This window comes from Sceloporus occidentalis, unplaced genomic scaffold (assembly GCF_023333645.1).
Source record: "Sceloporus occidentalis isolate IW3139 unplaced genomic scaffold, rSceOcc1.0.p SCAF_4, whole genome shotgun sequence".
Lineage (NCBI taxonomy): Eukaryota > Metazoa > Chordata > Lepidosauria > Squamata > Phrynosomatidae > Sceloporus > Sceloporus occidentalis.
In genome coordinates, this window is record NW_028316984.1 from 139,492,307 (window position 1) to 139,519,838 (window position 27,532).

General features: G+C 40.5%; 1 protein-coding gene across 4 annotated transcripts in view; it reads left to right on the forward strand.

Annotated features, from left to right (window-relative positions):
- SUSD6 (sushi domain containing 6) overlaps window positions 1-27,532 on the forward strand; it is a 90,788-nt gene that overhangs the window by 21,604 nt on the left and 41,652 nt on the right. For 3 of the 4 annotated variants that reach the window (XR_016280955.1, XM_089521764.1, XM_089521766.1), the window contains exon 2: window positions 21,203-21,399. Coding sequence is in view for 3 of the 4 variants with exons in the window: in XM_089521764.1 (XP_089377890.1) it covers window positions 21,279-21,399 (121 nt within the window). In the remaining variant the exon portion in view is untranslated. Of the gene's footprint in view, window positions 1-8,788; window positions 8,868-21,202; window positions 21,400-27,532 lie in introns of all 4 variants that reach the window. The other variant, XM_089521765.1, reaches the window with a different exon arrangement.

The window sequence follows — 27,532 nt, forward strand, 5'->3', positions numbered from 1 at the left end:
AGGGGTGTATATATTTAATAATAAAAATTAATGTAATAATAATAATAATAATAATAATAATAAAATTTATTTGTATCCCGCCCCTCTGAGAACAATCGGGGCGGCTAACAAAGTTAAAATACAGAACATGTAAAATCCCTAATACCCTCCCCTGCTTAAAAAAGTATTAAATCCACTACAGTAAATAAAATGTAATAAAATAAAAAACAAGGAATAATAAAAATCAATGAAATAAAAAAAAATTAAAAAGCAATCCTCCCCATCTCTTCCTCTTCATCCTCCCCACCTCCTCCTCTTCATCCTCCCCATCTCCTCCTCTTCATCCTCCCCCTCCTCCTCGGCACAAGGGCTCCTTGGGAAGCCCCGAGCGAGGGTGCAGAAGTGGGGGATGCGCGCGCGCTGCCTGGCCCATGCTGCAGCCGGGGCAGCGCGCGCAGGGGAAGAGGAGCCCGTCCCCTTGGGCCAGCTGGGGACGAGCTCCTCCGTCATACCCCGCGCGCGGGCGGAAAAGCCCCACCGCGGGTGGCGTGGCGGCGCTGGTGAGGAGGAGGAAGGCAGCGCTGCCCAGGAGCAGGAGGGCGGCGCTGCCCAAGAAGAGGAGGAGGAGGAAGTGGGTTGGCGGCCAGCCGCATTAGCGGCCACAGTAATGGCCGCATGAGCAGGGGCCTGGAGCCGGGACAAAGGCTGGGGTTGCGGGGGAACCAGACCGGGGCAGGCAGGGGGCCCCCAAAAGCGGGTTTGTTCCAGGGGCCACCGGGATATGGCATCCCTAGTTTCAGGTTGTATGGAACTAGAGCTATAGAGGCTTCAGAAAGTAAAGAAACCTAGAGAAACAGGTACACAGTCTTATACCGTACCATTAGTCAAAGGTAGCTGCAACTGGTATGATTGTTTTGCCCAGTTGGGCTGTGTAACAGCTGTACTTGACAGCCAACTAGATGGTCTCCATTGCTGTTGTATACTGAATCCAATTCCTGCAGCTGTTTCCCTGCTTTCTCATGCAAGAAGACATGTAGAGACTCAAGCTGTCTTGAGGTTGTCCTGAGAGATCATGGGGAGATGCTAACTTGCTGGCCCTACATGATTTTCCTTGGCTCTTAAAAGATGAATGGATGGGCATTGAAGATGCCTTCAGTGAAATCTTCAGAGAGCAGCTAATAGTAATCCCAAACAGATTGTGTGCAGTACTACAGTGTGGCCTGGGTCTAGGTGTAGCTACTAGAGATCAAAGGGATCTTGTAGCACCTTTGAGACTAGTTAAAAGAAAGAAGCAGGTAGCATGAGCTAGACTGGATATTGACTGCTGAGAAAAACAGTATTCAGATTTGTTTGTACTGCACACCTAATAATAATAATAATAATATAATAATAAATTTTTATTTATATACCGCCCTGTGGCGAACCAATCCGGGCGGTTTACAACATTAAAATAACATACACCATAAAAACAATATATCCACATTGATAATTTTATCATATCAGATACATGTCAGCCTCTGATGAAGATGTAATTCTATTAAAATATCCAGGTATATATACAGTATGTTAATAGAGAATGGGATGCTGTGATGTTGTTTTATGATGGTGGATTTGGTGAAGGGTAGGGGTGAATGTTATATTTGTTATATTTGTAATAAAATAAATTAAGAATCCTAAAAAAAATATCCAGGTATCCTGCATTCTCTCAATAGTCTTCTTTAGCATTATTAAGCCTCCATTTGCCTTGCATGATGATGTTAAATAGATATAGTGGTGGTCACATGTAAAAAAAAAAAAAGAGCTATTTCATTGAGCTGAAATATGTAGAGATTATTGACCCCTTTGATTTGAAAACTGTTGCTAAGAGTTTTATCTGGTTCAGTCTCCATGCAAAAGGATCTTGTAGCACCTTTGAGACTAACTGGGAGAAAAAAGTTTACAGCATAAACCTTTGTAGCCTCAATCTACTTCATCATTTTCAGTGTTATGCTTTCAACACCTGTAACAAATACATTGTACTTTCAGACACTTGAGTGCCACTGTACCATAATGCTATCTCTAGACAATTCTCTCAGAGTCCTGCCCTCAACCTGTCAGCTTTGTAGAAAACAGGAACAAATTCTAGAAATGGAAGAAAGATGCTGTATACCTGCAATCCTCTGATGTCTGGGTTACAATACAGAAGACACTCGAGCCTGCATTGGCCTTGTGTGTTTAGAGCTTTGTGCTAGATTTCCTTCTCTTCCTCCCTCCTTTCAGAAGTGGATAATCTAGATGCAGGTCACAATCCTTTTTGCCAGCTTTGTTGCCCAGCTCAAGCAACAAGGCAAGGTATGCTCAATGTTCCTGTCCTGCTGTTACTACATTGTAGACTGCCATTAATGAGTATTAGTTGTTGGCCTTCTAAAAGCACCAGTAATCTCTCCCCCCACCCCTTTGAGGGTACTTGGTTTACATGTACTCTATTCTTAAAAGTCTGGTTATTGACTGTAAGGAATGAATGCCCCTTTTGTCTTCCTGGGCATAAAGGCTTGTGTCAGTAACAATTTAAAGATCTATAGAGGTCTGTTTGTTAGGGTTAGCAGCATTACTCTGTTGCTCTCTACCTCTTATTATACATTCTTCCTGTGACTAATGGCATATTCAGAATGACACTACGGTTTTGAATGATGTTATTGTTTTGTTGAGTTTTCACCAGTGTTATTTTTTGAATATAATGTTCAGGGTACTTAACTGAATAATTGTAGATTGGTGCTATCAAAGACAGTTTATATCTATACATGCAGGAAGATTTTTGGGTAGTGCAAGATAAAAGTAGGATTTATAGTGCTATGGAGATATAAGTAAATTAAACTAGTGATTAATGTCCTGATTTTTACACTATTATTCAGTGTCTTTATTTTTGTCTTGTAATCTGGAGAATTCTTTTAATGTATGCCTATATCAAAGATGATGGATGATTCAAGAGTTTGGGAGAAACCCAAGAAATATGTTTCTGGTAATGGATGCCAGTGGTCCAAAATGCACTGCAGAAATAATCCAGTCTAGACTGCTTTAACTGCCCTGGCAGTCAGAACATTTGTATAATTGGGTGCCTTGTTAGACAAATTGTAGTAAGTGTGATGTAGTTTATTTGTAACGGCTCCTTGTATCAATTGCTTTATTAAAAATGTCAAGGTAAGAGACGATTAAAAGTATTTATAGATGAGTTGTGAAGCACGTAGAAGTTTTATGGGCAAAATGGAGTTGATATTTATTAGAAATTTTTCTGATAGTAAAACAATTAAATCTCTTGATTAGCTATTTTGTAGGCTGTATTTCACAATAAGAGACCATCAAAACTACCTCTTAGTATCCCCTGCCTAAAAAAGCCCTATGAAATTCTTGGGGTTGCCAACAGTTGACAGGCAATTTGAAGGTGTGCATAAGTACATGTGCACACAAACACTCAGTGTTCAATTGTGTGAACAGATATATCTTCACAGTTCACCATATGGCAGGGCAGTGGCCTTCCTAGCTCATGCCTTCTAAAACAAGGGAATTCCTATATGAGGCTTGTGATCTGAAAGAGTTAATTTCAGCATGCAAAGTTGAGGGAAAGCGTTCATCAAAAGTACTCTTTTTGAGGTCTATATTTAGGAGCCTTGTACATTTGATGTAAACAAAACAGATACTGTGTCTGTGAGGGTTTTTTGGGTGGAGTATAACTGCACCCTAAGGGTGTATTTATGCCCCCAAATGGCTTGGTCATACTTTGTACTCCTTTGTATTGCACATGGCAGATTTCATTAGCATCATCTACTTTTGGCTATCCAGCCATTTATTGTATATTTGACTTTTTGCTATGTCCGCATTCATGAGGTTATGCTTTTGTAACTGTGCTGCTCCACAGGACGTGACAGTCATGCAGTAAACAGAGCAGGCATATTCTTTAGATATCTCTATGAACCACATGGAAAACAGTAATAGTAGTGTACAACAGTATTCTGCTTTAGTCAGACTTCACAGAGTACTGTATCCAGTTCTGGGCACCACAATTTGAGAAGGGTGTTGACAAGCTCAAGCGTGTCCAAAGGAGAACGACCAAAGTGGGGAAAGATCTGGAAGCCATGACCTATGAGGATGGCTCAGGGAGCTAGATATATTTAGTTTGGGGAAGGGAAAGTTAAGATGTGACATCATAGCCATATAAAGGGATATCATGTTGAAGATGGAGCAAGCTTGTTTTCTGCTGCTTCAGAGAATAGGACCTGCAGCAGTGGATTCAAACTAGAGGAAAAGAGATCCCAGGTCAACATTAGAGAGAACATCCTGACAGTAAGAGCTGTTCAACAGTGGAACATGCTCCCTCAGAGTGTGGTGGAGTCTCCTTCTTTGGAGGTTTTTAAGTAGAGACTAGATGGCCATCTGTTGGGAGTGCATGGCAGGGAGTTAGGCTGAATGGCCTTGTGGTCTCTTCCAACTCTATGATTCCATGGTTCTAAGATCAAGGAGTGTATTTTTCACTTTGTTATTGTCAATAATACCCATCTTGTGTAAAAGATAACAAGTTTTCTCCTGTAAGGAGGGGACTAGCAGTAGATTGCAAAGGCATACTGCATCATAGAAATGCACAAGAGAGGGTTGTACAAAAGCAGAATTGCATGCAGAAGGTGGTGGATATTACATAGCTTTCTCTGCAGATGAGAGAGAAGTACTGAAATAGTTCACTTGGGTCACATAGAAACACACCGCCTATCTGACAAGTATAGTATAGTATTGAAATTGTCAAGTAGAGAGGAAAACAAAACTGGAGAAAGACAGTGAAGCAAAACAAAACTGATGATACATGCTCAAGACATTTGTGTGGCATGCCAGTGAAGTGTTTCTTAAAATGGTAAAAGGAAGTGGCTGAAATGTTCACTTCCACCTGCTTACTACCTTCTGTCACTAAAGATGGTTTTGAAATCTAAAATCTTCCCCATAGTGTTGATCTCTCTCCCTGTGGAATGAACCAGATTTCAAAACTGAACAAGTAGTCAGAAGCAAAGAAAGACAATTGGATCAAATCTAATGTATGGTTTATTCATGATGACCAAATACAGGTCATAGCCATCAAATTACAAAAATAATTAAAACCCTTTAAAACTTCCACAGTCAATTAGCTCTATAACATATAGAGCAATATGTTTACACTAAAATTACAGAAATATTTCATACAAAACATATCACAATTTTCCATACTCTATTCAAATTAATATAATCTGTTTACTGCGGATTCCCATGCATGCCTTTATTCTCAAAATCTAATCTAAATTTAGCTGCTTTCATAGCAAATCTGGCAGTGTTGAACATAACAGACTTAGTTGTATTAGCTAACAAGTAAGTGATTTTCTCCAAGTCATTTTGGTTAGCTACAAGTTCTAAACTTCTCTTTAGAAACTTATCTCTTGGGGTTTTATATCTCCTACAATGTAGCATATAGTGTATTGTCTCTCCAGTATCCTCACTTTCACAAATGCAAATATGCTGCTCCTTGGGAATCTTTTTATATTTCCCTTCAATGTAGTTGGTTTTCATTGTCTGGAATCATAGGGCTATAAAAGCCCTATGAAGAAGAGGTTGAGTTATTTCTGATAAATATTTTTCCTCTCCAAAACATACTTTTAGAAGAGAACTTTGAAGCTCTAATGACATTAATATCCCACAGAGCATAATGCTCTTGCATCCTTTCTTTGATGAGTTTCCTACCATGCTGTATATCACCAGATTTTAGAACTACAGTATAGGGTCCAGGCCAAATTTCTTCAAATTTGCCTGACATTCTAATAGCCATGAATTTTTATAGACAGAACCTCTTTATTCATCTACTAATTCACTGACCAAATATTTCAGTTTTACAAAATAAAGGAAGGGGAGATCTTAGAGTATTAATTGGAAGAAATAAACCAACAGTTTCCTTTCTTCCCAATTATTGTAATGGGAGATTTTAATGCAAGAATAGGCAATGAATATAACCCTAAAGCTGGCACTGAATATGTAGGATATTCTACCTTCCAAGTAGGGTATCCTATGATAAATTTATAAATAAAACAGGGATTAATTTGTTTAAATTGGTGTATAAATTCTCAGTGATTATAACTAATAGGTACTGGCTCTGATGAAACAACAGGGAACTATACATATAGTGCCCTAAATGGGGATAGTGTCATAGATTATTTTCTGTTAAATAATTTGAGTGCTGCTTATGTTAAGAAATTCAAAACTGGAGACCAACCTACAAGTGATCATCAACCTTTGTTACAGAGTTAGTGGGGTATCAGGACATCAAGAAGGAAAGAGAGCATGATCTCCCCTATGTACAACAAGGGAAGGTTGAGATGGGATTCTAAATGCCAACTAAAGATTAAAAACATTCTATTAAGTAAAGAAATGCTGATGATTAGAACTAAATTTCTTGGTGTAGCTACTGAAGACCCTTTCCCTATATACCATAACATTGTACGCTATATAGGCAACATTTGTTCAACTGAATGGCCTATTAAGGCATGCTATCAACCTGAGGGGTGGTTTGATTGGGAATGCAGGCTAGCAAGACAGGATCTTTGCTCTCTGAGTCGGAGGATACAGTGTTGGATCAAATCTACACTTGTAATATTCTGCTGTTTTTCTTTTTAAACATCTGCACAGAGTCCACAAATGGAAATTACTTCCCAATTCCTTACTTTTTTTTTTGTAAAGAAATACAAGGTTATTGCAGCCTGCATTAGAAAAATTTTATAGAGTATGCTTTATCCAACTGAAATAATAATACTGATCATGATCCAACTATTTAAAATGCCAACTTTAAGTGTGGTTCAGTGTTCAGAATCTGGATGCAAAACATTGCAAGCTTTACTCTGGGCTCATATAATTGAATTTGATTGCACACCTCCCAGGTTTCTGAATTTCTGAAAGAGCTAGTCTTGTCTAAAAGGGAAAGGAGCTTTTGTGTATCTTGAGTCATCCCTTCAGCTTGTTCTGAATAGTTACATGACATCTGTTATGCTGCTGATGTAGTTGATTGACATTTGGCACCGGAGTCGTGAATGAACATGTGTGCTGGAAAAGTCTGTGTTAGTGTTAAAACAACAGCAACTCTGAAGCTGAGCCTGCAAATTTGTGGGCCCCTAGCATATTTTAAGTGCCCCAAAGGAACGTCTGTAATAAACTGCAGGCAGGCCTCAATGCAGTCAGACAACTGAAGAGGTTAAAAGAATTTAAAGAGGAGAAACACACTTTTCACAACTGCAGTAAAGCTCAGAGTTCCTACCATATCGTTTGACATGCAAAAGGTGTTGCGAGGGGAGCAGGGAAAGGGAACACTCCCTCCTACTTTGAGAACTAAATGGCTATGCAGACTGGGGGATTTTGGAAGCTGTAGTTCAAAAACATAACCTTTCCAAGCTCTGTTATCTGATACCTTGTCTACTGACAATAACAGTGGTGGGGATCTTGGATGTTTCAAAATAAGCCAAATTTAGATAGCGTTGTTGATTCTGAACCATTCTTGTGATGTCTGAAAGAATTTATAAGTGTGAAATTAGTGGCTTTTTGGTTGAGTCTGGATAGTCAGTCCCATGCTTGTCTGCTAAGTGCAGAGCCAACAGCAATAGTCCATTTATTGAAAGATGAATGTTGAAAATGCCATGATCTAGATTCTGGGCAGGACTGCTAACCATTTTCAGTAGCTCTGTTGTCTATTTTCAGACATCATTACATCATAGCTGGGCTGGGTAGAAGAAAGAACTGAAACTGATTTTTTAAAAAAGAAAAACTTCCTGAAAGAAATGGTGGGGTTATGTTTTCTTTAAGGATGTATTTAGTCTGTCTCCCTCTGTATTTGATACTGGCCATATGGTATTTCTAGCGAAACCGGCAGATGTTTCTCCTGCTCTGTGTCCTTTTCTCTGTTGCTGCCTGATCTTTTGTTCCCACATGTCCTGTCTGCAGAGGGCTGGGAGCAATAACGAAGGCAGCAATTGTAGCTGTGCGTTAGGTTATTGGCGTGGATTTTATAATGTCAAAATTCATGGACAAAGAAGCTCCTAACAATGTAACCACGAAGCCTGCCTTTTCAAAGAGTTCAGTATCCTGGCTTTGCATCATTCTTAACTGAATAGTGTCTCCTTTTTTGTGCTGTCTGCTGCTGTGTTAGTCAACAGAATTTCTTAACAGAAAGCAGAATTACCCCAATTGCTGTTTTCATTTTTGGTGAGTGAGCCCAGCCTTTGTACAGATTTGTATTAGTTTTACTGGGGGGATAAGGGTGGGGAGCAGGGGAGAAAAGGAGTGTATTGAACGTATAGGAATTGTGTGGGTTTTTAAAACTCTTGTCAGTTTCATTGTCAGTGTTGTACTCACTGATGAGTTGCTTTTGTAAGTTATGAAAATCTTAAGTGTTTTAGAAAGGTACTCATAAAGATCCAAGTAAGTGATACAACATCTCTCATACCTCTGTGGACGTAAATAATAGAAGCTAAAGAGAGAAAAGGCATTGTTGCCAGAAACAGTTAATTTCTTGGATTGTTGTTGTGTTCCCCAATCCATGTGCTACCTGAAATCCACACAGTTATTCAAAATACTGCAAAGAAAAGGATCTCCAGACATCTGTAGAATATTGCAAATTTACGCTTTGAGTAAATATGCTGTCTCAGTTACTTTATTTTAATTCATGGGCCTGTAATATATACAATGCTGTGGCACTTTCCACAGTCAAAGCAATTCCCCATTGTTGCTGGTGTTTGCACCAATATATTAATTACAGCATGTGTTGGGTTTTTTTTTCTAGAAAAGCTCTGAAACCTGCATCAAGAATGCATGTATAATATAAAATGACATTCTCATGGACTGAGTCTCAGTAATTGCAGGTAATATTTTCATAAATTGTTTCCACTCCTCATTTTAAACAACTCCTGTTAATAGGGTACTTGTAAAAAAATGCACATAGGTTTTGAAAGCTGAACTTCTGGAAAGCTTTACTTATTGTATACCCTTGCATATAATTACTACTGCAACAATGCTGCCTTTTTTAATAAAAAATTCACAGTTCTAATTCCATAAATGTACTTAAACAAAATTCATTATATGATCAACAGGGCAGCTGTTTGGGAATAGGACAGCTCTGGAGACCTTCTTGCTGACTACGGGCCGGTACAGACAGGTGCCATAACACGTCATGAAGACGTGCTAGGGTTGCCTCGGGGCGTCTCTTACAGATGCCCCGCAACCCTAGCACGTCTTCCGTATGTCAAAATGGTGGCAACCTGTACAGCTGGGCACTGCCATTTTGATGCAACGGACACTTAGCATCTGCACGTCGCGGCACCATAATGACGTCACGAGTGCGCCATTGGTGCACTGTGGCATCATTATGGTGCCGCAAAAAGAACCTGCTTTTTGCGGGTTATTTTTGCTCCATGAGGAAGCTGCATGGTTTGTCCGCTGTGGCTTTCTCACGGAGCAAACCACGGCGCTGGCTTGGGTGGTCTGTACTTTTTGGGCGGTCTGTACTGGGCCTATATTTTGAAAAGATGTAGTGATAGAACAGTGGGGCAAAAAGCAAATGGGAACTCTTACATATAAGACTACTTGTGATATATTGTTTGGGGACTTCTAGTTCCCTGCCACAGGTTTCTGTTGAATATTAAGGTCGATTCATGCTTGTTATAAATTAAATAGTTCTGTATTTTTAAGAGCCTCAACTTTCAGTGTTCTTGCCCAGAATAGGAAATCTTCCTAGCATGGATAAGCTTTGCTAGTTTCATTCTAAATCTATGCTTTGTCAGAACTTTTGTTTGAACATCCAGCTTCCTCTCTAGCTTTTTTCATGAGAATTCCGATCCAGATTAGACCAATCCCATTGATTTTGATTGGGCCAAACCATGGCTAACCTAAATTGGAGCCAATCCATAGTTCTCCCCACTCTTCAAGCATTTTTTGAAATAAACAGTGGGTTTAAATACATGTCTATCTGGGACATTAAAGGAGGGGAAGGCACTAGGGAAATGCATACTATGACTCAAGGCAAATATAGGACACTTCTGGCCTTCCAAATGGCATTGAACTCGGCCCCAGGTAGTGAAGTATTATGGGAGCATTAGTTTATCAGCAATCTAAAAATCTGAAGGTTCTCAATCCCTGTCTCACCAAAGGGTAAATCTAGTATTTCACCATAGTTAGTAATATGCCTGTAGAAGCTCACAATTAGAATTTACAGTGATCCTGTGTATATATCTTCACTTTTATCTAACACTCTGCTTCATTATAAATAAGGTTGAGGAGATATTCATTGGTAAGGCATTCTACACACATAGCTATTGAATGTGTATTCAGCTTAAGTTTAGCTACTGAGCTAATCATGAACTTAGACTTGAACATTCCACCAGCTCTTAAATTTCTTGGTAGGTACAGGCAGTGACCAATTAAACTTTCTATGTATGAAGTTGCAAACATTTACAAAAACCACTTGTTGCTTGGAACAAGAGGGAAAGCCTAGGCACTTCCCATTTGTCTTCAGATCTAAAATAGGCTGCATTATAGTTTTGCCAGTCCTTCATTTGAATCCTGTAGGGCAACTTTTGCAGAAGCTCATCTCATGCACAAATAGGGGAGCTCAAGGCTACCAACAAGTAATAGCTGCTTTTGTGAAAAAGTATGCAACATGTAGTAGGAAGCATTCAGTTTAAAAGCTGAATATTTTGGCATTCTAATCTCTTGTCTGTATGTTGCAGTAATTGGAATTGTCTCATCTTCCAGGCGTTGTTGAACTGCAACTCCCATTAATCTTGGCCATAACCTAGGATAACCTACGGTAAGGTATTTTGGGAATAGCTTCAGCAACATCTGGAGGGACAGACCATTCTCAATAGAATAGTGCATGAAAAATGCCTGATTGTTGGAAGAGGGTTAGGACATAAACATGTTGGTGGTTGGGCATAATTTTATTCCCATCTTCACTTTGCAATTTACACTCCATACTTTCAGTGTCAAAAGGTATTCCCAGGGTAGACTGAAATTAAAGTATAATGTTGGAGTGCCCATTGAAAACACAAATTATTCTGCTCCTTCCTTGAAGTTTCTTGCTTTCTTACTACAGGCCTTAGGAGCTCAGGAAATTGTCTCTGCCTTTGCGGTGTCCCAGTATGGATTCTAGAAATAACATTATAAACTGGCATTCAATCATAGCACTGTTCTATTATCCACTGCAGCCTATAAGGGGACCCTAGTGTGCAGAACAAAGGAACCACAGTTCTGTTTGTGTGGCTTTTATTCTCCATTGTATAAAGAACATGCTATCTTTGTGTGGAGGTAGAAATCTGAAGAGCCAGCATGGTGTAGTGGTTTGAGTGTTGGATGATGCTTCTGGAGATGGGGATTTGAATTCCTGCTCAGTCATGAAAACCCATTGGGTAAACTTGTGCAAGTCACACCCTCTCAGCCTCAGAGGAAGGCAAAAGCAAACCCCCTCTGAACAAACCTTGCCAAGAAAATCCCATGAATGGTTTGCCTTAAAGTAGCCATAAGTTAGAAGTGACATGAAGGCATATGGCAGTTTAACCCTGGAACACTAATACAGCCATTAAGCCTGATACGTAAGTTGTATGTCAACAGCACCACCCTTGTTTGTATGCCATTTTTTCCATGCTAAACCTGGAAGTTTACATAACAACATATATCAGAGTTTACATAACAACATATATCATTTCACAATGCTCCCTAAGCGTTTATGACAAGAAAACTCAAATAATACAAATATTAATATTCACCAAGACCTTATAATCACTGGTAATTCATACTAGAATTTAAGAGAAATACAGCAGCAGTCTCGGAGGGAAAAATGCATCTTATTCGAGACTAAATCTTGCTCCTAAACAACCTTTAAACACTGCTGCCTGCCTGGTCACCTTCTAGCATTCTGACATGGAAGATCCCATAATCTGGAAGAAGGCTGGAATGTTTTGCTTTCCAAGCCTCATTGTCAGATAGATGGTGCCAAATCTAGACAAAAAGGTGACTTTTCTATAATTATTTGCAAGATTCTGTATGAAAAGCATTTATCAAAGTTGGTTTTAAAAAACTATTAAATATATGGAGCTGTCCTTTCACTCTTTTCAACCACTTCCCAAGATTAAAACAAAAAACTGACAAATAAAAGTGACCCCAAACTGATGTGGAAAGCAACACTTCCTCACTCTTCAGAACACTTCCTCATGCTAAAGGCCATTGTCTCTTCAAAATACTGGGAATTTATCTGCCTATGCATTTAGCACTTGGCAGTCATATAAACTCCCCACAAAAATCAGGCTTCCTCAGTCACAGCCACAGTCACAGTCCAATATGTTGGAATATTTTTACTGGTATTCCCAGCCAGCATAGCAAATTGCTGAAAAGCTGAGGATATGAGTTCCATTCCAACACAAATGAAAGATTGCCAGATTAAGGGTGTCTCAGCCTGGAAGTAATACATTACTTACCACTGATGCTGTTTACCAATTTGCCTTTAATATTGTTTAAGGATAACCTAAATGAAAAACTATATGCACTGAAAAGTAGAGGATGGTTTCCTTCTATTATATGATGAATCACTTTTAAAAAGGTGTCTGGTTTAAGAGACACTGACAATTTAAAGATAAGTTTACAGACTTAGAACCAAGAAAAGGATGCATTAAGGACAAGAAGCAATTTTATTTATGCTATGCTGTGGAAGAAAAAGAAACATCTCAACAGAATGCTTTTGCAAATCACTGAAACCTTTCGAATACAGGTAGCATTCCATAAGTCTCAATTCAGAATTGTAGAAACAGGTAATATCCCCACATTCAGAAATCAGAAACTTAAGTCTTTTGGGATATAAACACAGCATCAGAGCAAGGACACTCCCATTAAGTCTATTAAACATGACAAACAGCAGAGGGTATTAAAGAATGCTCAGAAAGGTTGATCAAAAACATGGTGGGTGTGTTTGGGTGGCAGAGGGAGTCTGGCAGAGAAAGGTCTCCATCTTGAAATAACACATAAGGTAAGAGAACATTCTGCCAAGCTAAGATACAGGTTGCTCTGTTGTTGTTGCTGTTATTGCCTTCAAGTCATTTCCAGTTTATGGCAACTCCAAGGCATTTTCACAGGGTTTTCTTGGCAAGATTTGTTCAGAGGGGGTTTGCCCAGTGGATTTCCATGGTTGTGCAGGGAGTTTTGAACCCTGGTTTTCAGAATCCTGATCCAGCAGTTGAATCACTACACTCAAATTGCTGCACTGGCTCTCTAGGGCTAAACATATTATGATATTCATGTTGTTTTCCAGGGGAGGGGGCACTTTTATTTTGAAAAAGGGGTGAGGACCCAGGGATCTAATCCAGAATGTGCTTTTGTTCAGGACTGGAACCTAGCTTTCTGTGGAAAAAATAGCACACCAAATTTCCCAGACTCAGAATTGGGTATTGCTCTATATGTGTATGTTCCTTCCCTTTTCTTGTAACAGCTAAATTTTGTTTTGATTTGAGCTGGTTTGCAATTGGGCTTGAATAAGTGTATCTCAGTCTCCGTTCATTCAGAAATCTTCTTACTAGCAAGGTAATTGCATTCCCACAGAATATTGTGCTGGGTTTTCTTTTGTAAAATCTGCATAATACAATATCTATTCAAATGCAGATGAGAGGTCTTGTTAAAGATGGGATTTTACCTTTTGAACTTGGTCTCCTGCTGCTCTTCCCTTCCTTCTCTTTTATGGCTTCTGCCCCTTATTCCTCCCAAGTGACCAGGAAAATAACAAAACCAGCCTCTTGGTGCACCCATATGTTTGGCTAGAGTTTCATGCCTAGTGAAACTGATTTGAAGCTTTACTAAAAAAAGGTAAAATCCTGGTAGGGACTCAAATTTTGTTTGCCCACCTCCCCCAATAACCCTGGCTTCAGTAATCTTTTGTACATGTAGAAAGTGTTCTGTGGTCTAATTCAGAATGCATTCTTCTGGAGAACTGTTGCAAACAAAGAAGGTTTGTGAGAGTGAGAGTGAGGGGTAGTTATGGGGAATGCAGTTGGAAGCCTCAAACATCTTGGGCTGAGGAATGAAAGAGGGAAAGCACAGGAATGTCAGACCTGTAGGTCTAGGACAATTTAATAAAAGCCTATCTTATGACTTAAGATCTAAAGGTGGGGTTCCACCCTAGTCTTTGAAGTCAGCCCAGGTAAAATGTGCCTTTAAGCTACTCCTTAGATTTATGCAGCTGGTTGCTGAACACCTGACATTTGAGATCCGCTCCCTGCAAGTATTTCAAACCCAGACCTGCTTTGACTCTGTGGCATAAAATTTTATTGCCTGCAGGTAAGAAGGCTTTGGGCCTTCTGTTCATTGAAACAGCCCCTCCCTCATTTTCCTCCTTAAGCACAACCTTGACAGATGCTACTGAGTAAAGTACGATGAACAAGGTGCTTCTGTAAACCATTTTATCTCTATATATTTACAATTATTATGCATCATCAAGGATAACCTGTTGCTGAGAAACAGAAGTCTGTTGCCGAGTAATGGGAGAAAAACTTTTTAGTAGCAACAGCTGTTTAACTCATAGGCATTTGTTAGAAAAAAGCAGTGATATTTTCAAACAGAGAAGGTGTTGTGATCCTTTACTACTTTGAAAGGCTGTGATTATTTCTGCAGTGCAGTCAGATAATTGTGTTTGGCCCCACTTTAACTGCCATGGCTCAATGCCATGGAATTCTGGGAATTGTACTTTGTTGAGGCATCAGAGCTCTCTGACAGAGAAGGCTAAATATCACACAAAACTATACATCCCAAGATTCGATAACATTGAGCCATGGCAGATAAAAGTGGGATCAAACTGGATTATTTCAGCAGTGTGATGGAGCCAATATGTCCCATTTCTTTGCTCTTCAGCATGATCATACCAAGTATTGTACTGTTTATGTGTCTCATTTCTTCTTTTACTATGTCTAGCATTCCCTGATTCATGCTTTTCACATTTTGTGTTCTTATAATATGTGTTGTGCATCTTCAGATTTTCCTTTCACCTCTGAACATGACAACACCTGAATGACCTTTCAACTTGAGTCCAGTTGTGTCATTAACTACAGTGATACTTGTAGTTGCCCTCTGCTGTAGCCCAGTAGCTTTTTGAGTGTTATCAGACCTCTTAGATGGCACTATCTCTTGTTTCAGTTTGGAGTGTGTCATTTTAGGGGGTTTGTGGTAAAAGACATCCTAAGGGGTTTTCCATGCCTCTTTCTGCACAGTACTAACAAGCATTAGCGATGGTGCCACTGCTATTGTCTCAGAAGAGATCCCCCACCAATATCATATCCACTACTACTGCTGCAGTGCTGCTCAGTACCTGTGGCACATTTAGTCAGGCTCTTCAGCAAAAACCAAGCTGGCATGCAAGGCCCTTCCAGCAGCACTGCTTCTTGCCTCACAATAGTATGCAATCTCACCACCGTAGAAAGGTAGTGCCTTTGGTGAGCATTGTAAGGTAGCCTTCCCTAATCTGGCATCCTTCAGTTGTGTGAGGCCACAAATGATCATGCTTGCTGTGGGCAATGGGAGTTGCAGTCCCATGCATCAGGGTGTGTGTGCCAGATTGATAAAAACTGTGAGACATTGAGCATAATGATGCTTTCTGTGACTTGGAAACATGTTGGGGACTTTTGGTTTCAAGCATTCTACTTTCAAGAAGCTTTTCATACCCTTCCATTGTCTCTGTTGTATTTGGATGATCATTCCCGAGTTAAGTTGCAAATGGAAATTCTGTTACTTTACCCATGGTGATCTTATCCAGGACTGTTTTGTTCAGGAAGCTTTTCCCTTAGAAATATTGTTTCTGCAATGTTAACTATACAATGCATAATAAATAATCTATAAATATGGAATCTGCTCATTTAAAAACATAAGCATATTATATCTACTGACTCTCCCATGTGGTATTTAAAAGTGGACAAATATTCATTCCTACAGTCCTAGCGGGCTCTGTAGCCTTGCTTTGTTGTGTCCTTAAAGCACCGGAACATGTCTACTTCATGCTGTGTCTTTCTCATGCCCTTGGATTGCATGGGGAGGGTTTCTTTGGCTTAGAATCTGGGAAATATGCCCATGTGAGTTGCTGAGATCAGCAAATGATTACTTAGTGTGAAAGAAACACTTTTTTGGCCTGCCAAAGAAGATGTTTACAGTGTGGGCTAAAGATTGTCAGCCGGGCCCACATATCTGTTAGAACATAAGAAGAACCCTGCTGAGAAACTTCTGGCAGACCTAGATGTGAGATGCTGGTGGAAACTGTGTTTTCTTTAAGAGTAGAAAGTAAGTGAAGATAATACCAATACAGACGTTTTTCGGAAGTACTAATTCTTTACTTGCTTCCACTTAAAACCACTAATGTGTAGTATAAGAAAAGCCCTGCTGGGTTGGTCCAAAGGACTGTGGAATCCACTGTGCTGTTTTCCAGAGAAGTCAACCAGCTGCACCTTGGAAACCTCAAGGCAGAAAATCAAGGTCTTCTTCCTGTCCCACTGTTGTACACAAGTGCGTACAGTGTGGAGCACAATAGTGATTTTGTGCATGAGTAAAAATGAGCAGTGAGCGTGGTTCCCACTATGGTTTGCGGCAGAAGGAGGCCGTGGGCGGAGGAGGCAGGAGAGGCAAGGAGGCCAGGGGTGGAGAAGGCAGGCTGAACGAAGGAGAGGCATGCCTGGGTGGAAGGAGGCAAGGCCAGGATGGAGGAGAGACAGGGTGAAGGGGCAGGCTGGGGCAGAGAGACTAGGGCAAATTCGAATCTGCCTGGTTCCTACTTGGGCTGAATCGATTTATTTGAAAATAAATCGGTTCAGCCCAAAAGATTCGGAAAAAAAAACCCAGTGTCTTTTTGACACAGGTTAAATAAGTCAAAACCATGGCTCCTCTTTTGGAATCGCTTCAGCGATTCAGATTAAATGGGAACCATGGTGGTTTAAACCAGATCATACCAAATCACTATGCAGTTTAAATAGGGTTGCCATAGTGCCGGACCTCCAAACCGGGAAAAATGTAGGACAGAATTTTCAAATGTAGGACACACAAAAATGTGTCCTACATTTGAAAATTCTGTCCTACATTTCCCTCGCGATCACGGCGGGGAGTGGAGGCCAAGCGGCGAGGGAAAGCCTCCACTTAAGGAGGCTTTCCCTCCCCGCCTGGGCCCCGGGCCTCGCCACGATCGGAGGCCAGGATCGGGGCCTCGCCTCGTTCCTGGCCCCCGCAGGGACCAGGAAGGAGGCGAGGAGCCGTCGGCGATCGCCAGGGCCTCACCTCCTTCCTGGCCCCCGTGGAGACCAGGAAGGAGGCGAGCAGGCCGCCGACCATCGCTGTGGCCTTGCCTCATTCCTGGTCCCCGCAGGGACCAGGAAGGAGGCGGGGAGCCCGGCGGCGATCGCCGCAGCCTTGCCTCGTTCCTGGCCGCCGCGGAGGCCAGGAAGGAGGGAGGAGGCTGCAGGGACTTGTTGTTGTTATATTTAAATGAGAGTTTTTAGCTTTTATTGTGTAATGCCCTGTATTTCTCTTGAATGCCCATCATTTTGTGGTGCCTTTGTGGTTATGTCATCTGGTAACCCTGTCTAAAAGCTGCTGCTGGCTGAGGGGGTATTTGCACCAGTTTTGTCTTCCATTGCAGTCTTGAGTTGGTACTTTTTTTGCATACATCCTCCTTTGCCCTCCTCAGCCTCTTTGCTTTGTCATACCTTCCACTCTCCCTCCAAACTGTGTGTCTCTCTGTGTAGCATGCACACAAAATATCCTCCCCAGAATTTCCAAGAGAAACATCTTGGGGATAAAAGGAGCTGTATGCCCTGCAGGCTGTAGGGGCCTGCACTTACAGCTGCCATAAAGTGAACATGTGTGTGCTCATTCGTTCACACAAATATAAATTATTATATTTTTAATTGTTACTATATTTATTTATAGCCTGATGTCTTCCCAACCTGGGACTCAGCAGCTTAAAATGGCTACATCTAAAAATGTATGTCATGCAAAAGTTATAATTAAACTATCAATAGATTTGGGCGTTGGACTAGGATGCTGGAAGATGAGGGTTCGAATCCCAGCTCAGGCACGGAAACCCAGTGGGCCACCTTGGCCAAGTAACATTCTCTCAGCCTCAGAGGATGGCAGAGGCAAACCTCCTGTGAAGAAAGTTGCCAAGATAGGCTCACCATAAATTGGAAATGACTTGAAGGCACACAACAACAGTATCTTATATATTCCATTTATCAGTTAGATATTGTGACATTATTACCAAAATTACAGTTATATGATCTCATAATGCTTGTCATGTCATTGTTTATCTTACTTTCCAAATAAATCAAACAAATTTGGGGTGTTTATCTTACTTTCCAAATAAATCAAACAAATTTGAGGTTTTCAAAAATCTGACTTATTAGTGTACTTGACTACCTTATGGGTCATGTTGAGTTTTCTAATTTTTGCTAATCTGTATTTCTCTTTTCTGCTTTTTAGTTGTCTCTTCTAATCTTACTGAGTTTTTAACGGGTGTGTTTCTTATGAACATAGGAACTATATATATGAGCTTAAAAACTCTCTCTCTCTCTCTCTCTCTCTCTCTCTCTCTCTCTAGTTTTTAAGTTCTTCAATTTGTAAATACCAACAAGGTTTTAACAGAGTTTGTGGAAGTAATTTTTCCACACTCCGGTCAACCATATTTCCCAAATGGTTTTATGGTGATCTGTACTGGTGACTGAAGATACGGAGCAGTACAGTTTTTATAGTTTGAGCTCCTTTCTCTTCCCTGTTGCTTTTCCATCAGTCCAGATATCTGTTCCAAATATGTCTTAGGTATTTTGAAAGCGAACAGTCAGGCCTTGTAAACAGATGATCGGGAAGTAGTGCCACCACACTGCAGCACGGAGGGAATGGCAGGAGCAGTGCCTTCTCTCCATAGCAACCGAAGTAACTGCTGTCTAGGGATGGAGCAGCCGCAAGGTGGCCTGCATTGCTGCTGTCACTTAAGAACCATTTGCATTCACCAAGTAATTCATAAGATTCTGAGCTAAAACAACTTCATTGGGGCATTTCCCCCCTTAATTGTACCAGTCTCTAATTACTGGACTCTAATTGTTACTGATCTAGACTAATGGTAGTTTGTAGTATTGGGTATCTGAGCTTTTGGAAATCAACCACATCCCTGCCCCCCCTCCCCCCATTATCATTTTACACTGATTAGTAGTCAAGTGCTGCAACTTTGGGGGGGGGGTGTCATTTAAATAAAATTTCCCCGTTGTTGTTGTACAGTGGGCCCTTGATATCCCCTGTGGTTTGTTCCAGGACTCCCTCATGGATACCAAAACCTGTGGATGCAACAGTCCCATTAAATACAAGGGAGTAAGAAAAATCAAGCTTTACTTTTTGGAATTTATATCTTTTTGAAATAGTTTCAAACTGTGGATGCTTGAATCAGTGTGTGTGTTTGTGTGTGTGTGTATGTGTATGAGAGAGAGAGAGAGAGTTGATTAATAGAAATATGGGAAAGATAGAGGTTTAAGAAGTATAATAGGATAATTATGTAATAGTTGGAATACAAAGAGATTAATAGTAGTTGGCTATTGAAAAGAAAATACTGTAATAGTAGTTGAGTACAGATGGAAAATACATAATGGATAAAAAGACACTTTAAGAAACGAGCTAGTTCTGTTAGGTAGTGAGGATGCTGCAATGGAAGAGTAAGAAGCAGGAGAGTAAGAAAGAATGTAGAATTGGGTTTGAGTAAGTGGAAGAAGGTGTGAGGATGGTAAAGGAGGGAAGGTATGGGTGGATGTGTGGACTGGAGGGGAAGGAGAAGGAAAGAAGGAAATGGAAAAAAGGAGGGACGGATAATAGGGAAGAGGAGTGTGTATATGTATGGAAGTAAAACAGGATAAGAGAATATTGGAGACTAAATGGGGATATTAACAAGAGTGTACGTTTTAAATGTTTTATTTTTCTTGCTTGTAAAATTAATAAACCATATTGCAAAAATAAAATAAAATAAAGAATTCATGGAAACGGGGGGGGGGGACATAATAATAATAATAAAATTAATAATTATTATTATTTCTTACCCTCCTCTCCCCATGGATCACAGGGAATAACAACAATAATAGACAAACAACATCACTTTAAAAAGACATCAGGTAAACACACACCAGGTTAAAAGGACAAATAAGATGTATATGTTTGATGTCCATTGCTCGAAAACTTTCTGAACAGTGTCTAGGATCCAACTGTTACTCCCACCTAGACTAGACCTGTTAAAAGGAATTTGATATCAATGCTTATTTAAGTTCCATTGATTCAGTAGGTCTGCTGTACCTGGGATTAGTGATTGGATTTAAACCAGTATCTCAGAGTCTGTATTCATGCTACACCTTTTTTTGTTTACATGTTTTGAAATCCCATTCTGAGTAGTTGAGATCAGGGGAGTCTTTAAATTGTTTGGGGCCAGGGTAGTTATATGAGACTAACAACTCTGGATTGCATTTAAGACTGCCTTGAATATATTGTTGACTTCCTGAAACTCCTTGCCGTAGGACAGGTTTTTGCCTAGGTATTTGGCTTGAGTTCTGAATATAGAAGGTGACATAGACCATTGGTTTGGCTCTAATAGTATATTGGCAGGAAGGAATGATGTCACTTCCCTGAGTTTAAATAGCTATGCTTTTTGTAATTCAGAGTTGTGACATTCTGACACTGCAACTAGTTCCTTTTAGGCAACGTATGTCTCTAGACTCAAGAGATTTCTTTTCCTGAGGGGTTTCTGGTTGAAAATCTGCTTCTCTACAGGTGTATAATGAAAGAGTTCTATTTATTTATTTATCCTATATGTCTAGCCTAGTCTGACTGCCATTTCTGTGTTAAAAGACACAGAAGCATCTGTCTAGCAAAACTGGTTTACCTGAAGTCTTTAGAATTAATTCTCCAGGTAAGGTAGTCTGACGGGTTATCTCTCTAACCCCCACTGACATATATGCAACTTTTTCTTTTCTTTTCTGTACAGTCTGCCTGAACATGAGTCCATTCAGGCAGGATAGGTTTCTTTGTTTTGTGGGCTCTGGGCCTCTTCTGTTTTTCGATCTCTTTAAAAGACTTCTTGTGTTTTGTTTCATTTCTCTCCCACCCTGCTTAGGACGTTTTATCTAACCTTTGATTTTTTTTCTCTCTCCTTTTGTTATAGATAAAGTTCATTTTGGCCAGCAAAACCTTAAAACTTTGGAGAGGGGAAAAGGTCTAAATTTTTTGTTGTCTAAAAGATGTGCAATGGAATGGTAGCAACAAAGAGCACCACAACATCGCTGCTTACCTTGATCAGTCATGGGATTTTTTTCCCACTGGTTATCTTCAGCACGTGTATGGTGGAAGGACTGGATTCATGTAAGTAAAACTTTTCCTATCTTAAGTTTCTAGCCCTCTTTGTGGTGGCTCAGAGCAGGTAACAGTGATTAAAAGATGAGCTTGTGCCACTGAATCCATAACCTCAATGGTGCCCCCAAAAAATAAATAATAATAATGTAAAGCCAACTTGATTATTTTTAAAAGAATTTTCCAGTGCATGCTTGTGAGTAGTTTCTAATCTCTCCTATGGTGAAGTCTGTAACATAAATATTTTATGTAAATTATGGAGCTATAAAGGTGTAGTTAGAGTGATACTTCCAAATATTGTTGTAGAGGCAAATAAATTGTCTGCAAAATGTGCCTCCTCGCCATCAGAAAATGGAATCAGGAGTATGGGGCAGATATTAGCCTTCTTCCAAACTATATTCTTGAGCCCCCTCTTTTTTCCTGCTACATACTTGCTGCTATTTACATTGAGAAAGGGGAAAGTGCAATCATTTTTGGGGATATTGACTAAGTTCTTGATGCTTGTACTCTGTTCGTAGAGAGGGTTCTTTGCTCCCTATGCCTCATTCTTTCTTTATTTTGTGGTTTGAAATGAGTCAGATAGGTGGCTGCAGCAAGTATGCAGTCTTAAAGGGAAGATCTATGTTAGGAATATTCTGTGACACAGAGTGGAGATAACAACCTTCTCTTTGAGGCTAAGTGATATACAGCTGTTTTGTGTTAGGAATTTGATAGAAGTCAGCATATATAAAACAAAGTTCACCTTTTGTGCAATCTCCTACATAAGTCAGCTAAGGATCTGAGATTCAGGTTAAAACTGGTCTGTTCTTATCTCTGAAACTTTCCTTTTTAATATTTTCAAAACGAAAGCCATTGTATCTGTGTTGGTGGTAATGTGTGTACAAGGACAGGAAGTCCTTGTCCTATTATTTTCAGAAGTCCCTTCTAGCGTGAATATTTAGAATGGGATAGAAACGTGACACTTTGGTAAGCAATGCGTCAGACATGATGTGCCAAGCAGTTCTGTTTCTAGGTTGTCATTGTAACAATCAATTGGTTGTTGAGGAGCTCAATCTGTGATGCTCCAAATATTCATGAAACTTCTAGTCAGATGTTCATTTTAATGAACTAAAATTACAGATGGCCTGAGAGCCAGGGTGGTGTAGTTCTTTGAGCATTGGACTACGACTCTGGAGACCAGAATACTAATCCCAGCTTGGCCATGTAAAAACCCACTAGGTGACCTTGGACAACTCACACACTCTCAACTTCAGAGGATGGCAATGGCAAGCTCCTTCTGAAGAAATGTGCCAAGAAAACCTCATGATAGGGTCTCAATAAATCGGCACTCAACACCATCACTACCACCACCACCACCACCACTAGGTGGCCTAAGAAGCTGGAGCACTTTAGCACGTGACTGCTGATATAAATTGATTTCAAAAGAGACCTATCATTATATTTCAGTGACTGCAATGAATCCTTTAAGGCCCCATACATTCCGCCCCGCACCCTCAGAACATCTGGGCAGCAACTACTTAGGGTTCCTGGGGCGAGATTATCCTCCACCTCTAGGAGGTCCTTCTCCATCGCCGCCCCGGCCCTCTGGAATACAGTACGCTGCCCATAGAGCTCCGCTCAGCTACCTCCCTGGCCCAATTCAAACGGGATCTGAAGACCTACCTGTTTCAAATAGCATTCCCCGATTAAGGCCCTATAGGCCCCCCCCGCCGCACAGGCAATGGATTGGCTAACCCAGGGGCTTTTGTTTTTGTTTTGTTTTGATTTCTGTTTTGATTTCGTTTCACTGTATGATTTATGTAATTTTGGGATGGTTTTAATTGAATATTGTGTTGTGTGTTTTAACTGCTGTAAACCGCCCTGATCTTATGGAAGGGCGGTATACAAATAAAACTATTATTATTATTATTATTATTATTATTATTATTATTAGATACAATACATTTTTGACACAAATATACCCATTATGCAACAATCAGTTTACTCCCTACCCTCTCAATCCAAAATGAGAGAGGACTCTTGCGAGTACTTGTGGAATTATTGCCTGCACTGTGTCTGTATGTAAATCTACAGCGCTATGTAAATAAAGAATAATAATGTGCTTTCAAGTTGCTTGTTGATTTATGGTAACCCTATGAATTTCATGGGGTTTTCTTAGGCAAGCAATACTCAAGAGGTGGTTTTGCCAGCTCCTTCTTCTGAAATATAGTCTATAGCACCTGGACTACATTTAGGCAGCCTCTGAGAAAATGGAAGCACTTGCTTGGCAATTTTCATGCTAATGTGTGGCCCCAACAAGAATCTGGCTTCAAGATGCAGTGAGACTAAAGACCTGCATGATTAATCCAAATCTTTTTTCTGTTAAGCCCAGTCCTTTAATAGTGTGTCTGTTCCTTCCTGAGAGATGCAAAAGCATATTCTCAGGAACAGTTATTTCAACTTAACAAACGTTGAACATGATCTATACTATTATCATGGAAGAGGTGCTAAAATGAGAATAGGTGGGATCACACTTGTGATTTCAGTAGGAGCACACAACCCATTCCTAAACTGTTAACTAAGGGCCTGTTTCTAACCTGGTAAAAATTGCATCATCACCAGCCATCGTTGTCATTTGCTATTCTGTTCTGAGGTTATGGGAGTTGTCAGACAAGAAATATTGGGGGGACCATTTTTGGGAAGGCTGTTTTAGAGGATTACTTGCTCTTTAGAAACTGGTACAGAGGAAGTCATGGACATTGTTATCAGACTGCCCTTAGCATTAGAAAAATATCAACTGTCTGGAAATCCATTTTCCTAAAGCCTGATTGTCATGCAAAACCTTGTGGAAAGGTCAGTACGTATTTAAAAAGTAGATAACAGCTGTCCCCAAAATGTGGTTGACATAAGATTGTAAATATGTTTGCCACAGCCCTTCCCTGTTTTTGTCTCCAACACCTAGTATTCAGAGGCAGTTCAGTTATACTTATGCTTACATGGAGGTTCTATCCAAATACTGTGGCTAAGCACTACTATGGTGTGATTTGAATGTCAGCATTGACTGCACTGCTTTTAATAGCAAGGTGGTTTCCTCAAAAAGCTGGCATGTCATTTAAAAGCTTATAAGATTTTCAGGAGATTTAGTGGCTCTGAGATTTCCCCAAATGCATTTCCCAATAAAAAAAAAATCCCACTGCCTGCTTAGTTTTGCTATATTTTAAAAATTCCTGATGGATACAATGAAATTGGTGGTGAGGAAAAGTTAAGGTGTGTATATATAGACTATGCAATAGGGAATCTGTAAGTATAGTTGGCCCTCCACATTTGCGGCTTTGCAGATTTGATTAATATGTTCTCTCTAGGAATCTCTCCTCTAGCCTGAGTCTGTCAGAAATTGACCATAGAATCACACTGGAGGATCTAAAGATTCCTAGAGAAAATACATTCTCACTAGAATGTCCTCCAGTGTAATTCTGTGCTCAGCATCTGTCAGATGTTGGTCATAAAGTTGCGCTAGAGGATCTAGAGATTCCTAGACAGGTGTTATTTTAGGTTTAAAAAAGTTTTTTTGTTTGAGTGTTTGTTCGTTTGGTTTTTTTTTTCTTTTCATTTTCACATGGGTCTACACCCCAACCCCAGCAAATGTGGAGGGCCCACAGTAACTTCTTTCCAAAGAGCCATATTAATATTTGTTATCCAAGCCTACTGACCAATACCCCTTCCTTTTGGTCCACGTGGGAACTAATGATACTGCAAGACACAGCATTCAGAACATCAAAAGGGATTACGAGGCGCTTGGTAGGAAACTGAAAGGAATGGATGTACAGGTTGTCATCTCGTCTCTTCTGCCAGTTGAAGGGCAAGGTCCAGGAAGGGAGAGGAAAATAGCAGATGTGAACAACTGGCTTCGCAGATGGTGCCGCCGAGAAGGAGTTGGATTCTTCGATCATGGGCTGCGGTTCCATGAGGAGGGACTTCTTGCAACAGACGGGTTGCATCTCACACCAGTTGGAAGAAATGTTTTTGCCAACAGTCTCAAGAACTTGATCAGGAGAGCTTTAAACTGAGTTCCGAGGGGAAGGGAGACAATATTAAGGAAGGCGAAAGGGATGGCGAAAATAGTCAAACTGACATAGAGGAAACAAGGCAAACAGTGCAAGGACCCAACAGTGGGAGGCAAAAAAAACTTGCACAGGCAGCAAGTAAAAGGGAACCATGGTCTGCGATGTCTCTACACTAATGCACAGAGCATGGGAAATAAGCAAGATGAACTCGAACTCCTAGTACAACAAAGCAAATATGATATAATAGGCATCACTGAAACCTGGTGGGATGAGTCTCATGATTGGAATGTGGAAATAGAGGGGTATAACCTTATTAAGAGAAATAGGCCAAACAGGAAAGGTGGAGGAATAGCACTATATGTCAGAGATATTTACACCAGTGAAGAGATCCTGGACATCAATCATGGAAGCCAGGTGGAGAGCATCTGGATAAGAATCAAAGGGGAGGGAAACAACAAGGGTGTTACGGTGGGAGTCTACTACAGACCCCCAAGTCAGACGGAGGAATTGGATGATATCTTTCTAGAACAGATGACCACACAGTCAGAAAAGAGAGATGTAGTAGTGATGGACGATTTCAACTATCCTGATATTTGCTGGAAGTCAAACTCAGCAAAATCCTCAAGGTCTAGCAAATTCCTCACTTGCCTGGAAGACAATTTCATGGTCCAAAAGGTGGAAGAGGCAACAAGGGGGTCAGCTATTTTAGATCTGATCCTAACCAACAAGGATGACTTGGTTAATGAGGTACAAGTGGTGGGATCATTAGGTGGAAGTGACCATGTTCTCCTGGAGTTTGTAATACAGTGGAAAGGAGAAGCCAGGCAGAGTCAGACACGCATCCTAGACTTTAGGAGAGCGGATTTCAGTAAACTTAGAGAAGTATTGAGGTCGATTCCATGGTCAGAAATACTAAAAGATAAAGGAGTTCAGGACGGATGGGACTTTCTCAAAAGGGAGATACTGAAGGCACAATTTCAAACAGTTCCAGTGAGAAAGAAAAACGGGAGGTGTCTCAAGAAACCAGGATGGATGACTAAGGAACTTTCAACCGAGCTAAGTTTGAAACGGAACATGTATAAGAAATGGAAAAAGGGGGAAATCACGAAAAAGGAATTCAAAGAAATAGCAGGCATGTGTAGGGGTAAAGTCAGAAAAGCTAAAGCGCAGAATGAACTCAGGCTTGCTGGAGAGGTTAAGAACAATAAAAAGGGCTTTTTTGGATATGTCTGCAGCAAGAGGAAGAAGAAGGAAACGGTAGGGCCACTGCGTGGAGAAGATGGCAAAATGCTAACAGGAGATAGAGAAAAGGCAGAATTACTCAACACCTTCTTTGCCTCAGTCTTCTCAGAAAAGGCAAAGGGTGCTCAACCTGAGGATAATGGAGCAGAGGACAGAATAGGGGAATTTCAGCACAGAATAAGTAAAGAGATAGTAGAGGAACACCTTGTTAATCTAAATGAATTTAAGTCTCCGGGACCAGATGAACTCCATCCAAGGGTATTAAAAGAACTGGCAAAAGTAATATCGGAGCCATTGGCAATCATATTTGAAAACTCCTGGAGAACAGGAGAGATCCCAGCAGACTGGCGAAGGGCAAACGTTGTCCCCATCTTCAAAAAGGGGAAAAAAGAGGATCCCAACAATTATCGTCCAGTTAGTCTGATATCAGTTCTAGGAAAGATTCTGGAGCAGATCATTAAACAGAGAGTCTGTGAACATCTAGAAGGCAATGCCATAATCACAAAAAGTCAACATGGGTTTCAGAGAAACAAGTCATGCCAGACAAATCTAATCTCTTTGATAAAATTACCAGCTTGGTAGATGAAGGGAATGCTGTGGATATAGTATATCTTGATTTCAGTAAGGCCTTTGACAAGGTTTCCCATGACATTCTTGCAAACAAGCTTGGAAAATGTGGGCTAGACAAAGGAACTGTTAAATGGATCTGTAATTGGTTGACCGGCCGAACCCAAAGGGTGCTCAACAATGGCTCCTTTTCATCCTGGAGAGAAGTGACCAGTGGGGTCCCACAGGGCTCTGTCCTGGGCCCAGTGCTATTCAACATCTTTATCAATGACCTGGATGACAGAATTGGGAGC